The sequence below is a fragment of the Anabrus simplex genome, chromosome 14 (genome assembly GCF_040414725.1).
Source record: "Anabrus simplex isolate iqAnaSimp1 chromosome 14, ASM4041472v1, whole genome shotgun sequence".
NCBI lineage: Eukaryota > Metazoa > Arthropoda > Insecta > Orthoptera > Tettigoniidae > Anabrus > Anabrus simplex.
Window position 1 is genome coordinate 68,895,285 of NC_090278.1, and position 17,910 is coordinate 68,913,194.

The 17,910-nt window shown below is 40.8% G+C and overlaps 1 protein-coding gene across 1 annotated transcript in view; it reads left to right on the top strand.

Annotated features, from left to right (window-relative positions):
- Positions 1–17,910, top strand: part of LOC136885746 (cyclic nucleotide-gated cation channel) — a 651,252-nt gene that overhangs the window by 608,703 nt on the left and 24,639 nt on the right. The window contains exons 10-12 of the mRNA XM_068230217.1: positions 336–410; positions 6,061–6,235; positions 9,500–9,645. Coding sequence (XP_068086318.1) covers positions 336–410; positions 6,061–6,235; positions 9,500–9,645 — 396 coding nt within the window. The remainder of the gene's footprint in view (positions 1–335; positions 411–6,060; positions 6,236–9,499; positions 9,646–17,910) is intronic.

The following is a 17,910-nucleotide window of genomic DNA, read 5'->3' on the forward strand; positions in this document are numbered from 1 at the left end:
CTGTTTCATGATCCCTTTGGCACTAACCCAACGAACTGCTTGTGCACGTGCTCACTAATGGCCAGACCAATACGCAGAGCAATGACAGTTTTATGTCTAAACCTACCACTATGTGCGCTGATTAGCCGCAGCGGGCTCCCTCTGCCGGTTGGCGCGCTATTTCAAAACTTCTGTTTCTTTTTGAACACACCTCGTACACCCTTGAGATACATTTTTGAAAGAAAACGGGATTTTATTTTTAAGAAAATAATGTTAATTTTGTGCATGTATGCCTAAAATAAGGTATTCGTTTGCACATTGTGGAGGAAATAGTAAAAACTTGATCATGTTTATAGATATTGACGGTGTTTGGGCGGGGGCCAGATGGCGTGGCGGTCTGACTAGACGGCCTCTCATGAAATACGCCGTCGGTGAGTTCCTTTTGACTCAATTCCAAACAGAGAGTATCGCTTTGCATTTAGATATCATCTCCAATAGCAAACCGCTGCCTTAGCTTTCTAAAATCAATAACGATACTACTAACAATAAAAATGCTAATTAATGAACTTAAGATTAGCTAAAAGTGAGACATTAATTCTACTGATACCTGTAATTAAGGGGAATCTGGATGTTCACATTACAGCAACTGTATTACCATGAAGACCAGGTAATAATAACTCAATGTTACAGTTGTAACAAAAACCTAATAATTATGAAGATTAAATTCAAGAACAAATGCAAAGAAGAACATTACGAATTTATAAAATTTAATTGAAAACACTTGAGACAATATTTAAAATACAAAAGTTGAATTAATACAGTTGTAATAAATATTATGAATTTTTAAAAAAAAAGGATTTTAAAATCACATACTGTGGCAGCATTTGAAATAACAACAAGCCGCGCCGTGTTTTTTTTCTATCAGAGACACGACAGCCGTCTGCCGAGTTCGATGCACAAGAGGTGTAGGTCAGTAAATGCTTGCTACTGCACGAAGTGTGTTTGTTTACGAGTACAGTCTGGCTGTTTAGTCAGTAATAGGTTAGAATGCAAACTAATTTTGGTAGTAAGAAGTATCGTCTACCTTGCTCTTCCTTAATGTAGCGACAGTAACATTACTTCTAGGGGTTCTAACAGGCTGGGCTCCTAATGTTAATGCAAATCTCATAGCACAATTGTTATCCGGGCTATCGCTAGTGATGGACAACATTATGAGGAAAGTTCGCCAATGGTCAACAGCAAATAATATGAAAGTCATAGCATATACAGATGATGTAACGATATGGGAAGAAAATGAACAAAAATTGGACGAACAACTAAATACCTGGTAGGGGGCAACTGAAGAAGCAGGCATGGAAATATGTTTAACGATAAGTGAGGTAATGAAAATCAGTAGAGAAAAGAAAAATGAAATATGTTAGGTGTAATGTAAAAACTCTTAAAGAAGTAGATGGTTTTAAATACCTAGGAAGTAAGCTACCTGGGAAAAGAAACATCAAGGAAAAATTTCGGAGAGGATAGGAAATTGCTCAAAATTTTATTACTGTGTATCAGACATAATTGGAAATTGGAAAGCAAAAATCGTGATATATAAATCGTGATATAATAATTTGCCAATGTTGACCTATGGATCAGAATGTTGGACTTGGTCAAGAAAGATCTGAGTAGATTACAAGTGACAGAGAGGGATCTTGGGTAAAACAAGGAGGGACAAGATAATAAATGAAACCATGTGATACATGCTACAGATCAACTCCCTCAAAGAAACTATGGAGAGAAATAGTCTGAAATGGTTCGGCCACGTCAAAAGAATGGGACAAGAAAGATTACCAAGAAGAGCTCTGGAATGGACAAAACCTGGAAGAAGACCAATTGGAATACCACGAATAAGATGGAGGGATCAAGCGGAGGATGACGTAAATCGGAGAGGAGTACAGTGGCAGACAGTGATGAGCGATAGAATGTGGGAAACACAGAAAATTGGAAGAGGCTCTGTGAACTACCTGCATAAGCAGAAACGTATCAGGAAGAAGAAGAATAAAAAACAGTTTCAGAAAGTTTGCATTCTAACCTATAAATTCCTAAATATGATTTTTATATGATAACTCGGTCAACCCATCAAGATCAAACATGATCTCGGGAAAGATTCTCGAGTGCAGAAGTTCTTGGATGTACAACAACCTGTATACAAGAAATTCAGGCCGCGTAAGTGTTCAACGTAAGAAACACTTCTTAGTAATTACGAATTTTTTGTAGTTCTACGCGAAAGGCTACAAAATTGTTAGAGTTGAAACCTGCATCTGTTCTCATAAGTAACAAACTTCTGCTCATGATACTGTTGTAAGGTTGGATCACCTCCGCTGAGTTTTGCCGCTCTCTCTCGCGCGTGCGGCCGGTTCTTAGTTCAAATGCTCTCACATGATCAACTGTAAGACTAAAACACTATAATACAAATAACAATTACTTTAACAAATATACTTTATTACGTAGATACATCCAGATTCCTCTTGTAATATACAGGTGTGAAATATTGACTCAAACTGATGCATATTATATTATCCTTCACAATAATTCTCACATTATGTAGCATCGTATTCGCATCCCAATTTTATACCCTCTGTCACGTTAATCCCTCTACATCTCAATCCAGAGATCCATTCAGAGTCTCCTACTTATATCAAGAAATACATTATATAGTGAGATTGTAACTTAATGTGTGTCATTCTAAGGGCAAGTTCCTTGTTGAAGTCTCCATCAGCTTAAACGTTTCTACGTCAGACAAATAATTAAAGGAATGTTCAGGACGGTCATGTTTTCCCAAGATGTGCTAAAAATTAGCATATTTTAAATTTAATAAAACACTTGCATATTCCTTCAGGTGACATAAAATAGAAATACACTTGATTTATTTATTTATTTATTTATTTATTTATTTATTTATTTATTTATTTATTTATTTATTTATTTATTTATTTATTTATTTATTTATTTATTTATTTATTTATTTATTTATTTATTTATTTATTTATTTATTTATTTATTTATTTATTTATTTATTTATTTATTTATTTATTTATTTATTTATTTATTTATTTATTTATTTATTTATTTATTTATTTATTTATTTGAAAGTACACAGGTTTTACACCCAATTAAGTACCTTCTTGACGTTCAGTAACAATCTGTACATTGAGTTAAAGTTTAACAAAAACAAAATTTAAAATGAAAAAAACAAAATGGAACACAATTAACATTATATATGATACCATTTACAGTTGATAATAAATGAAAAATTCACTAAGAAATCACACAGTAATACAAAGCAAAAGACAATGCAGAAACAAGGAAACTTAAAACATGAATGAGTACACTGGGAAATATGAAGAATACCAGAAAGAAGGAATTATCAAAAATTAGTGCATAATGCAGCTTTATTACATTATTATGCTGATCAAAACTATCCAGAAAAACGGAATTTAGTTTCAAATTTGTTGGTCTTTAACACAGATAAATGATTAAAGTGACCTGAATCATAAGCTAATTACATATGCACATATGGTATATATACACGGTTACTTTTGAGAATCGTTCTGCTGTGGTCGGTCTCAAAATTTCCACAGAGTGCAAGAAGGACTTTCCGGAACATCTCTTACAATAGCAGATTGCTTTCATTTTCCATACAACATAACGTAATGATCCATTTTCTTCTTTCTCTATTAAGTATTGTTTCCCATCTTCCTCCTGAGAATACCGATCAGAGTAACAATAAGACTCTCCCACATTCTCTCTCTCTGTATGTCTTGTGTGACGTCGGCCTTTTTGGATTCTTCTCCTGAAAGATTGCATACCTCCCATTGCAAGAAAAGAAAAATTGTTAAAGGTGACATTTTATTTTCCTTACTCCGAAAGTCAGCACATTACTTGAAGGAACTGAAAATTATATACCAGCAGATGACTAGAGAAGACTAGGGAAGTAATTGTTCGTCTTTGGATAAATTCAAGAGCTTCACGATGACATATAAGAACTTGCTTGTGCTCAAGGATTCGAAACATCACTGTACAGCTATCTAGAAACAGGTTTTCCAACCGTGGGTATTATTCCATCTATGACACTCCGGTTAAATTTTCTAAAATTATGAACTTAAGACGATGATTTCTATTATTGAAAATGTTCGAAGAGGGAAATCATAAAAACAAAATCACCAATCCTTTCTTACCAAATTAATGGCAGTCTAGTAAGTTGAAGTTTAAAAACTAACAAAAACAGAACAAGTGTAAAACGTAATTTTGATTCGACTAATTACTCACTCAGTGGAGAAGGTTTATGGCGACCTATGTTTATTTAAATCATAAATAGTCAAAGGATTTTTACGCAATAATAGGTTAGAATAAAAATGTATTTTACCAAGGCGCAAGTGTTTTATACCCGCACAATGGTTCTGCAGTGAGATTTGCATAAATATTAGCGATTTGAACTGTCAAAACCCCTAAAATATATGCAACTCACCCTACATAACTGTAGGGTTGTGTCTATAAACTGTTTCTCTAATAATAAAAATGCAGTGTGTTGTAATGTATCTGCTGAGTGATAGAGTGTGTTATTTTCCTAATAAAGTACAGAAAATTGTCCTATGTTGCATAAATGTCCTATTTTAACATTTCCCATCACATAGTTGGTCATACAAATTTCCTAACTCGAGTTTAGTCTATGTCCCAATCTATTATAATTTGTACTATGATATGTTGAGTTAAACGATGTAAAATTCTACAAGGAATATGTTTTTAAATGATGCACGTTAAGTTATAACAATTCCAAATAATAAGATCCTTAAGTGGTTTAAAACTTTAAATTTCGACAAACCTGTCTCCATTGGTTTAGATGTGGTTGTTTTGGTGAGAAAGATAACAAAGGATTGTTAGCCCATTGCATTAGTGATAGTGGAAAAGATTAGATTCTTGCTTACAGAGACCAAGGAATCATCTCCATTGGAAAGCAAACACTGTACACAATTATCAAGGGATTATAACGAGTGCGTTTCATCTTGTCGATAATTTCAGGAGCTCAAGGGAAATTACTTGAATAGGACGAAACCACGAGTTTATTGTTTACTAAATAATATCAAGAAAATGAAAATCACATAGGTTCTTTATATAATATTATTTAGTTGAATTTATTGCATACCAATGTGATAACGTGGCTTCCGCAATCTCTTTGTAACTGTCATCTTGATTTATTCACTGCCTTGTAAAAATTACCCATTAGGTTAAAAATCGAAAAGAATTGTGAATCACCTTCGATAATTTCCAAAGATTTGCGTATCAGTTGTGATAATCTTATTTCGATGATACTGATTCTTTGAAACTGACCCGAACTGTAAATTGGATTGGTCAATGCGTAGCGGATGAAGTAAATAGTCTTAGAGGTTTTCTTTTAAATTTTCCTAATCATATAACTAATGTTTTCCGAATCATTAGGTGTATCTGCCAACGGCCTTAACCGTGTTGAAACACCGGATCCCGTGAGATCTCCGAAGTTAAGCAACATTGGGCGTGGTCAGGATTTGGATGGGTTGCCACGCGCTGTTGGTGGGGGGTAAGGGAATGGAGGAGAGGAAAGGAACTGGCCACCCTACCGCACGTAAACTCCGGCTCAGGAACACCTCTGCGGAGGTTCGGACCTGCCTTCGGGCAGTATAACCCTAAGTGTATCTAATGAAATTAAAATGCACAAGTGGAAATTTGTGTAGAAAACTCAGTTTTCAATACTGCTTAATTAGAGAAAATACAGTTCCGTAAATCGCAGGTAAAATATCAACAAACTTGGCCCCATTACAGTACCCTGTGTAACCCCTGAAGAAATAGAAAAATTCATAAAAGTATTTACCACTATCTTCTGCTATCTTCACAATTAGCAACACAAAACTTCATTTATCCCTCTTTTCGGATCAGAATATCGTACAGTACGACGTCAAATATTTAGGCTAATTTTCTCATGACGTCCCTGAATATATCCAGATCTGATGATGGTCCCTTGTGAGGGAGGAGGGGTATGTCCACAATCTGTTTGTTTGCATGTTCCAGCCGCCATGGGACGCAGCCAGTCAACGCCAGGTCTGGTGGAGTCCAGAGGTCGCATACCGCTCGAGGACATGTGGGTATCACCTCTTGAACCTCTCCTGACCGGAGGATCGAGCTCAGGACCTCCTCCGTACTCCGCGACTTCGCTCTTCAGCCCAGCGCTCAGCCCTACCTCCAGGTTAGTTTCATCATTTCCTATGTATATCATGAATATTATTTTCTTCGTTTAGGCCATCTGTGGAGAATCCTTCACAGTCTTTATGTTTTGCTGTGTCTATGTTCACATTCTTCCAGTATCTTTCCATTCTTCTTTACTGGCTCCCACCCTCTGTCTTGGAAACCTCTGAACTCCTTTACTCGTTCTCTAAACATATCTGATATATCTTCTTCTTTCACTTAAATATTGACCAAGTCAACTCTCACTTCCAGAAACCATTTCCGCAGTCTAAATAATTCAAAAGATTTGTTTTGTCTGCCGGTTCCTATCCATCCTCAACAAGTGTCCTCAACAGTTCAATCACTACTTCTGTCTTCTGGTACATTTCCTTGTTAGGTCAGAGTCTCCTCTTCCCAATGTTCATCTTTCCTAATATCTTTCTTTTTCTATTTCCAATGGCTTACAGTTCGACTTTTCAAACATGTCCAGTGTTCGCTCTGTGTACTGATATTCCAGTTTCATGGCTGTGTCTTCTAGATGTCTTAATTTAGCACCATAACATAGCATTTTCTTCGTGAAGTGATAGACTAGTTCCATTATTCTTACCTTCTCCCGAATTCCATCTTTTTTCTGACCCGTTCCCTTGTATTCTATCTCCCAAGTACGTGAAGCTATTTCGTCTCCCGATGCTTCCTTCTTTCAACTTCAGACTGTCGGGTGGTTTCTTTGCTGTTCGTCATGAGCTGCGTCCCTTCTCATACGAGACTTGCTTTCTCCAGGAGACTTATGCTTTCTTAAATTCCACGAAAACTGCTACATAATTTTCCACCTCAGGATATTATTATATTGTCATTCTCAATATTTCTTCATTTGTTCACTGAGTTCCTTTCTCCATTCTCTTGTCCATCCTGTGTAATTTCGTTTAGGTTTCTTTGAAAATGAATGGTTTAGAAGTGTCTCTGTTAGGCTGTTTTTATCCATTCTGTGTTGGTGTCCGTAGAATTTTAATCGTTTTTTAAATTGTTTCTGTGATTAGTCAAAGTGCCCGTGGCTCTTTTATCCAAATGCCATTCTTCCAAATAACAAAATCCATCTACTTCCTTCAAGATTTTATTTCCTAAGCTAATATTTATCTTACCGAGTAAGTGGATGCACGGCTTGGATCACGAAGTTATGAGCATGCATTCGGGAGATGATAGGTCCGAACCCCACTGTCGGTAGACCGGAAAAATACTGGGGCAATATCCTAATTAAGGCCACGTTCACTTCCTTCCAACTACTGAACTTTTCCTATCCCATCGTCACCATGAGACCTATCTGTGTTGGTGCGACGTAAAGCAAATTATTTTAAAAAACTAATATTTCTCGCATTATCTGACATCATTCGACCACAATCCATTACTTTTGTTTTTCATGACATATTCCCATCCTGTGCTCCTTCTCCAAGACTGTGCCCATATCATTTAGCAGTCATAATGTACGAAGGCTGTATATAAAGTAATAACGTAGACCAGACACTCGCAGGAGATCGGGCATGCGAAAATACGATACGGGAGTGGTCAGGTGGCGGTGTTTTTCAAAATGTAGAGTGCATTTGACGGGCATTCAGTTGGGAGTGTTATTGTTGAGTGGCGTTGAAGTGAAGAGTGTCGAGAGTGAAGAGTGGTGATCAGCGCTCGTGGATTAAAATCGAGGTTACCCGTGGCAAAAATGCACCAGAATGTTATCTAGGATTACGTGAAGCCTGCATTGCCATACAGGACGGTTGCACGGTGGGTCAAGGCGTTTCGCGCGGGACGGATGCGGATTTGCACCGCACAGGTTCCTCACGATCTGAATGACATCGTGAGTGAACTCTTCGGGAATTAGCCGTAGAGGTGGATCTCAGTCATCAAACGGTGTGGCACATACTCTCTTAACATGAGGAAAACTGCCCCCCCGTTGGGTTCCACATTAACTCACCGACGTACAGAAATGGCATCGGTATGCACGGATGCCATCCACCTGAACAACGAAGGACAATCATTCCTGCAGCGTATTATCTCCACTGATGGGCACGAACATGAATTAGCTGGTCAGTCGAATAAATGGCGTCACTCACAGAAATTTATGCTGATTGTGGCATACGACTACTAGGGTGTTATTCTTACGCAAGCTGTGCCTGAGGGACAAACCGTCAACTGTGACTGCTATTGCCGATTTCTGGAGCGAGATCTGCGTCCGGCTATGCAGCGTAAACCTCCACATTTATTACGAAACGATCGCCCTATCGTGTTGCATGACAACGCACGCAAACAATGCCAAGCTCTTGGAACACCCTCCGCACTCACCGGACATGACTCCTTGTGACTTCGACTTGTTTACGAAGTTTAAGGAACCTCTCCGAGGCCGCCGATTTTCTGACGTAGTATCTGTACTCTGCGCAGTAGTGCGCTTCTTTGCTTTCATCAACAGAGAACGCCTTACCAACGGTCCCCAACGGCTTCCGGACATTTGACGAAAGGTAATAGACTTTGCGGGTGACTACATTGGAGGAACGTAATGTACTTGTTAATTACATATTGCGTACTAACAATGTTGCTACTACTTTATTCACAGCCCTCGTATATAACATTTATTCGCAAGACGAATAAACACATCCCCCAGATGCCATCTATTCGGCATACAATTGGAACATTCATTATTCAATAAGTTGGAATCTAACAATTATAATAATTAGCTTTGAGAGAAACAATGAGTAAAGCCAGCTACTGTCTTCGACCGCATTGCCATTATTTCATTATTCGGAAAAACAAAATGATTGCTTGAAGAATTGATGGAGTGAACTTCCCATTTGGATTGTGGAAAGAAAATGGAGACTTACATCTAGTCTTTACATAAAAGAAATAATGGACTCGGGCTATAAAAGGGGGAATTGGTCCATGTCTTGGCCATGTCTTCCGATTTATACTCCCCGCACCACTGATCTGCACTTAGGGCTGTCGCCCTAGGGCAGACTCCCAATCAAAGGTTTCGTTCGAAGAGGTTACAAAATGACCGAATATCTCTGGTAAATTACTCCGACCCCTGATTCCTCTTCCAATAAATGAATATTTTCTCATATTTGTCCTCTTGAACTGGAACTTGATCTTCAGATTATGATTTTTTTCCACTTTTAAAAACTCCATTCAAGCTCAAAATTCTTGCATGACATGTCATTCTCATGGAGTGCAGTTTTGGTCAATTGAATTTCTGTACTTTAGGATGGTCCTTGCAAATTATTTGTGCCAGATCTTTTCGTCGCAGGTCGCTACCGGCCCACCTGCGATCCATGGAATCTCCAGTGTCTGCCACGTCCAGTGGCCTGTCTTCCGAAGACGAGCGTCGCGCCAGCGCTCACCACGCGGCGCAGCACCAGCACACGGCTCCAGGACCACCGGCAGGGCGAACCAGTAAGTCACTTGCACGTGGGCTCTAATTTAATAAATGGACATAGGCAGTAATAGGTTAGAATGTGAAGTTACTGAGGTGAGTAACGAGTATAGTCTACCTTGCACAACGGTTATGCTTTGGGGTTTGCATAAATGTTAGAGCAAAGGTGCTCGCTGAGGCTAGCCCAGTGCGGCCGAGCTGGCGTGACGTCATTGCGGGCAGCTTACGTAGCAAGCATACGTCACAGTGAAGCGAGAGAGCGAACTCACTTTGCAGGGAAGTGTGAATATGAAACTCTCCTCCACTACTCGGCGAAATGTTGATTGGGGTACAGTATTTACAATAAACCGCTATAATCGCAAGGAAACGCCCTTTTCAAGATATTGCAATTTGATCTATACTGAGCTCGATATAAATAGTCAATTTTAAATTATTATATTTATACACCCATAAAAACTGACACGTTATACATTTTGTGTTACAATTTACAAAGATACACAGTTTAAGCGAACAAGTTACAATATACAATATCTTTGGATGAGAATGACAGTATTTCCATTTCAAAAAGTAAAAATTTCTCTTATTCATTCAGCAAAACGTAATATATTTCCATAATTCATCAACTTTTCTGCTTGATTTTGCACAGTGTTGTAGTGTTCTGTGGCTGTTTCTATTCATAAATGAATTTCTGAAAATAGTATTGAAAAATTATCAGGCGTCCGACGATAATAGTTAGCCTCTAAATGGCAAGAAGTTTCATCTACAATTAAAGTACAACAATGTAAATGCGTCTAGCAAACAAATGTAGAATTTGATATCAACACTGGTGTCAAACAAGGAGATGGATTATCACCAATGTTGTTCAACATAGCTCTGGATGAAGTCATCAGGCAGTGGAGAACAATGAATGAGACAATGGGAATACCAAAGACGCATGTTGGGGACAAAAAGGACAATAGGGCCCAAGTAGATTGTCTAGCCTTTGCGGACGACATAGCTATAGTAAGTGAGACAGAAGAAGATGCAAAGACACAACTCAACAACTTAAGCAATATAGCCGGAAGGGTAGGACTGAGGATCGCCTACAACAAGACAAAGACATTGAATATCACTGAGGATTGGACAACACCGGAAGGCACCGTGCAAAAGGTGGACAAATTCAAGTACCTAGGAGAATTTGTAACAGGAAGGAATAGGAGTAATGAGGGAATAACAGAGAGGATAAAGAAGATGCGATCAGCCTTCTGTATGACCAGAGATATATACAATAAAAAGAATATATCTACAGACGCAAAGATTAGACATTACAAGGCAACGGTGAGAAATGCTGTATTATATGCTGCTGAGACAATAGCCCTAGGAAGAAATGGTGCGGAACAACTAGAGAAAGAGGAGAGAAAAATATTGAGGAAAATACTAGGCCCTAAGAGAGGAGGTGAGAGATGGATGTGGAGACCCAGGGAAGAACTATACCGGAACATGAGGACAATCTCAGAAGAAATCAGACTGAAAAGAGCAAGGTTTGCGGGACATATAATCAGGATGAATATGGATAGAATGACAAAAAGAGTATGGGAAACAACAGCGAGGACACGAGGAAAGACAGGAACCAAGTGAGTAGTTAAACTCCGGAAAGATTGGTCGGAATTGGGGATCAAGGTGGAAGAAAAGGAAAATTGGAGAAGCAAGTACATACCGACTAATATGCCAGAGATCAATGATAGGGATGGATACAGGAAAAGGTTTGAGAGTCACCAGTGGAGTAGACAAGAGAAGAGGATACTGAATATCTCGGAAGAAGAGCGGGAGAGAAGAAGAGAAAGGATGAAGAGGTTCTGGGAGGAGAAGAAGAAAATGCAATCCATGAAGGAGCTGTCCGTGGTCCTACAGAGGCCGTAACGCAAGAAGAAGAAGAAGAATAAGAATGTACAGTATGTCTTGAAATAAATAACGTAACTGGCAGTGGCGTATACTGAGGGCTACCAAGGCTATCAGTGAAGTCCAAACCTGAAATGCGAGCGAAGGAAATCTAAAGCACATTATGTTGTAAGCATCTGACACATTGTTCCATTTGCAAACTTTGCAAGCAATGAGAAAACACGTCGCACGTATTTCTGAGAACAAGGCTTCGGAGACTGATATTGCAGCCCAGACTCTCGCCCCTTCCCATCGACTCGCCTCACGAGGCTTGCTGCTGTCTGCCTACAGGCGCGGGGACCGGCGGAGGATAGATGTGCTAGGCTTCGGTCCGTCAGATCGCCACTGCTAACTATCACCATGTGCTACTCACCTCATCCTTCTGTCTTCTTCACTCCCGTTAATTCTACATCCTTGTAGGAAGACACTGCAGGGCTGCTGTTATAGGAGTAATATAGTTTTCTTTTTATTGGTAGATCTGCTAAAATGAAACGCAATCTTTCAGGTTTAGTGTTCTCTTTTGTTGGTTGGAATCGAACCCGTGATCATGGGTCGGACACCACCACTGATCTTCCGAGGAAGATAATTAACCATTGAACGATGGGTACGACCGCTGTAAAATTCAACATTGTTATTTAACGATTATGATGATGATGATGATAATAATAATAATAATAATAATAATAATAATAATAATAATAATAATAATAATAATAATAGTGCATGGCATCTACATAGGCTTGGTGGTGACCTAATAAGGATAAAGTGAATGGCGAAGACGTCATAAACACCCAGTTCCCAAGCCAGGGGAATTAACAGTATGAGGGGGTTGATTCTGAAAATTGAACCGGGGCCGTCGGACCAAAGGCAAGCATTCTATCCATTTAGCCTCAAAGCTGGACTTCAATTTGCTAAACCTTAGGCTACCAACTCGATTGATCAGGTGTTGAGTATTGACGCTGGCAGAGACCAGGGCAGTAGCTTGTGAAGCAGCCTTGACAACACAGTGGGCAGCTCCATTGGCTGTTGGATGCAGCTCAAAATGCTTAAGGCTTGATGTTCCCTAAACCAACTATCGAAAAGGGGTAGCCTAAGTCTAGTGGTAGCCCACGTTTTGATACCAGCATACGCCACTGGTACCTGGTTTTATTACCGGTAAGCATAATTGGATTGTTGGTAAGCAACCACAAACCTCGGCTTATTCACCTTGACTCCGAATCATATTAGAAAATAATATTTCTAAAGCACCTCTGAAAATACACTGACTGACAGAGCAAATGCAACACCAAGAAGGAGTGGTTCGAAAGGGATGAAAGTTAGGGAAAAAACAGAGACGGCACGGACGAATAATTGATGTTTATTTCAAACCGATATGCAGGTTACACAATGCGCACGGCATCGACTCAGTAGGATGTAGGACCACCGCGAGCGCGATGCACGCAGAAACACGTCGAGGTACAGAGTCAATAAGAGTGCGGATGGTGTCCTGAGGGATGGTTCTCCATTCTCTGTCAACCATTTGCCACAGTTGGTCGTCCGTAAGAGGCTGGGGCAGAGTTTGCAAACGGCGTCCAATGAGATCCCACACGTGTTCGATTGGTGAGAGATCCGGAGAGTACGCTGGCGACGGAAGCATCTGTACACCTCGTAGAGCCTGTTGGGAGATGCGAGCAGTGTGTGGACGGGCATTATCCTGCTGAAACAGAGCATTGGGCAGCCCCTGAAGGTACGGGAGTGCCACCGGCCGCAGCACATGCTGCACGTAGCGGTGGGCATTTAACGTGCCTTGAATACGCACTAGAGGTGACGTGGAATCATACGCAATAGCGCCCCAAACCATGATGCCGCGTTGTCTAGCGGTAGGGCACTCCACAGTTACTGCCGGATTTGACCTTTGTCCATGCCGACGCCACACTCGTCTGCGGTGACTATCACTGACAGAACAGAAGCGTGACTCATCGGAGAACACGACGTTCCGCCATTCCCTCATCCAAGTCGCTCTAGCCCGGCACCATGCCAGGCGTGCACGTCTATGCTGTGGAGTCAATGGTAGTCTTCTGAGCGGACGCCGGGAGTGCAGGCCTCCTTCAACCAATCGACGGGAAATTGTTCTGGTCGATATTGGAACAGCCAGGGTGTCTTGCACATGCTGAAGAAAGGCGGTTGACGTGACGTGCGGGGCTGCCACCGCTTGGCGGCGGATGCGCCGATCCTCGCGTGCTGACGTCACTCGGGCTGCGCCTGGACACCTCGCACGTGTCACATGTCCCTGCGCCAACCATCTTCTCCACAGGCGCTGCACCGTGGACACATCCCTATGGGTATCGGCTGCGATTTGACGAAGCGACCAACCTGCCCTTCTCAGCCCGATCACCATACCCCTCGTAAAGTCGTCTGTCTGCTGGAAATGCCTCCGTTGACGGCGGCCTGGCATTCTTAGCTATACACGTGTCCTGTGGCACACGACAACACGTTCTACAATGACTGTCGGCTAAGAAATCACGGTACGAAGTGGGCCAACGCCGTGTCCCATTTATCGTTCGCTACGTGCGCAGCACAGCGGCGCATTTCACATCATGAGCATACCTCAGTGACGTCAGTCTACCCTGCAATTGGCATAAAGTTCTGACCACTCCTTCTTGGTGTTGCATTTGCTCTGTCAGTCAGTGTATAATAGTAAAATTGTAATTTATTAATTCATTACGTAAATTAAGAAAATATTTGAAGATTTTGGCCTAACTCTTTATTGTATCCTGTCAGAACACATAAGCAGCAATGAACTTATTTCTAACAACGTAAATTAAAAATGACGTGGATTTCTGCCCTCTTTCTATCCGTATTTTCTGCCTCCATTTCAAACTCTGGTATCGCCGTTATGACCGAGAGTGCCTGGGAGAACTTTGCCCAACCTTCAAGGCCTGTGACGTAACGAGACAACGCAACTGTAGCTGAATAGTATACGTTCATCGGCTGCCTGTCCGACTCGTTGGCTGTATGGTCAGCGTACTGGCCTTCGGTTCAGAGGGTTCCGGGTTCGATTCCCGGCCATGTCGGGGATTTTGACCTGCATTGGTTAATTTCAGTGGCTCGGGGGCTGGGTGTTTGTGCTGTCACCAACATTCCCGTAACTCACACACCACACATAACACTATCCTTCTTCGGACCCAGGGGAATTTCGTTCAAGGGCACGAGTTCCTGTCTCGCTGACAGATACACAGGGAGGGCAAACTAAAACTGGCGCGTAAAATATTTACAATAGGTCTGACGCGGGATTGACCCTCATCACAGAAGATGCCGGAATTGGCCTCATTTGAAGAAATGAAAAACTGAGGTTCCAAAAGTCCTGACTCCACTCCAATTCAGTCAGAAACCGCCGGCAGAACTCAACACACGGAGGTTCGTCTGGACACTTCAAATCATCCACAACAGTAAATTTGTAAGGACACAGATGCAGGTCCTTTTTGATAATGCCTTGACATGATGATCTCCTAAGTGCCACTTGCACAGATAAGAGGCGTTGAGATTTCGTCGGACTTCCAGGCTTTCCTTCACACCAGCAATGTTTCCTGCTGTTCGAACTCTTATCTGATAATTACGGTTTTTATTCGCTACAGAGCCCGTTCCACGCCATATTGCCCCCAAGTGTTGCATTGTAGTCTTTGCTGTAGGTTTTTACCAAACACTTCCAGTGTTAAACACAAACAATTCCGCACAGGTTTTCCATACGAATCGTGCTTCGCATAACACTCGACAACGAACATGCGCTGTTTTATCGTGAGCACCAGTGTGTGTTGCATTCAACTGGTCACTAAACAAGTCTCCTCCTCTCACTCACTCACAGGTAATGACACAGCGACGTACTCGGGAGACGGGCACTTGGAGAAATGTGACAGCAACCGATTAGTGCATCGAAATCACGGTTTTCAGCATTTTCTGTTCATTAAGAAGCTAAATTCCGCCTCAGTCTTATAAATATGTTTCGAGCGAGTTTTATTTTCCCCAAACTGTACAACATCATTCATTAAATATTTTGAAAGACTCCTTTACAATATTAAACCACAATTTATATTATTGTTATTAGATAAGAATGATTTCTATTAAATTTCAGTTATTTAAAAAAGTGAGATTGTTTTCCGAATCCTTGTGGTCACCCACTATTCCGGGCCGCATGTCTCTTTTGTTGAGAATAAGTAGTGGTCTGGACGACACTTAACCAAATTACTTTCCATTCTAACCTATTACTGCCTAAAAATTCTAGGCCTATTAATAATCCTCCCTTGCCCAAAATTAATTTTCCATAAACGGTAATTAAATTCTACTGTACCGGTCAGAAATGTGTACCCACCATATAACATGACAGAAATTCTGTGTGACGTTATCGTATTTCAAAACCCAACTGTACTGTTGTGATTCGAATTATCAATCTCCGACTAACCTTATCCGTACGTGGAACAATCCTTAAGCCTTGAAACCAGAAAACTTAGCAGTCCAAAATTGCAAGCGCGAAATTTGAAAGTGACACTAATTTGGAATCGCTAACACCGCCGGTAATAGCTATAGAGGCGTTCAATGTTACTAACAATGTACTGTCGCAAAAGTCAGGGAAGATGTATGAAACATTTTAAGCGCAGTTCATGGACCGGTGGAAAATGTAATTCATTTCCTGCATTTTAATGTGTTTAGGTTTGAAGTAAAAATCTCCAAACTACAGCCCTGCTCCGTGCATGCCATCTGTTGAACTAGTCGGTAACACTTGTGGTCAATATACAGGGTGTTTCAAAAATACATGGCATAATTTCAGGGTTGGATTCCTCAAATATAGAGAAGGCAAAATGTCTACATAATCATGGGTCTGGAAACGCGTAATTTTCTAGATATTAGATTCTTTCTTCGTACAGAACACCAGGTGTTGTGGGCTATCTTTCATGTAGCATATACTCCGGCCATTACCATACAAGCTGTATTCAAAATACCCACGTTCTGCCGTACTAAAGGCTTATGCTCGACGTCTCATGCAGTCAAGAACACACTCGAATATACCCGGTGTTGTGCGTACTCTTTGGAAGGACCTTAAAATTCTGCCATGAAGTGTCGCTTCATCCTCCACAGGTATAGCGTACGCCAAAGCAGATTTAGATCAGGTGATCGTGGAGGCCAAGAAAAATCGCATTTCCAGACCCATGTTCATATATACTTTTTCCTTCTCTGTATGTGAGGAACCAAACCCTATAATTAGGCCGTATATTTTTGAAACACCCTGTATATTAAGCCTGCCATCTGGCGCAATAGTCGAGAAGAAACTCAGTGACAAACAAGGTAGGACATATTGTAAAATACTGAAAACTTAAACATTTACTGATGGTCGAATAAAAGCAGTCGTGTGCATCTTGCCTATAATGATCTTAACAAATGTCATTATACGCTCGTTACAAAATACTTAATATCATAATTCCTCTATAATATTTATGTACAGTATATATCAGGTGCGAAAAAAAGCCCGTTCGTACCGCCATTTAGAACACCTGGAAGGTATGCATAGCCACTTAACGGCGTGGATGGACAAGTTGTCGGCTTAACTCCTAGCCATTCCAGTGCAAGGACATCTGTCTATCGCTGTTGTAGAGCGGGTTGTATCCTACACAGGCTGAATATTCCTCCTGCATGGATTACAGTGCGAACGGGACGGATGTCCTCGCCAGATAAATAAATCGCGATCTCGTTACGAAATCACGACAATGGTTCTGTCTTGGCACGGAGGTGTAGACTGCGGAAGACCGATGCGGGTCTTATCTTTTTTAACAGCAATTCACTTCATAACTGTCCAACTCCATGGTAGCGTGTACGCCTTCGATTCTCGGGGTTCCGGATTCGATTTCCGGCTAGGTGAAGGAATTTTAACCTTGAATAGTTAATTCTCTTCAGTTGGAGACTGGGTAATTTTGCTGTCTCCTATATTCCTGCAACTCACACACCACACAGAAAGCACGATCTTCCATTATAGAAATACGCACTTTCGCGTACACGGTAGATGCTATGCACCCTCACACTGACAAGAGCTGCAACAGCCACCCAAATTTATGCAGGATAAATCGAAATTCAATACTCCAACTTCTCAGGATGACTGCAGAGACCGAAACATATATTTTTAGCTAAATAACCATGGCCTTGAATTAATTATTGACTGTACTGTATAGTTATAAATTAATTATGAATTATGCTTCAACATGCCATCATATCATAATGCCTTGTGTGTGTTTTGCCAGGGGAGGGATTTGAACAAGGGCCTCCGAGCTGACAGTATTGCACCATAGCAAGTACGCTACGGTGAAACAGGTTGTGTTTGATGATGTTTCTCGGCATCGGTAACT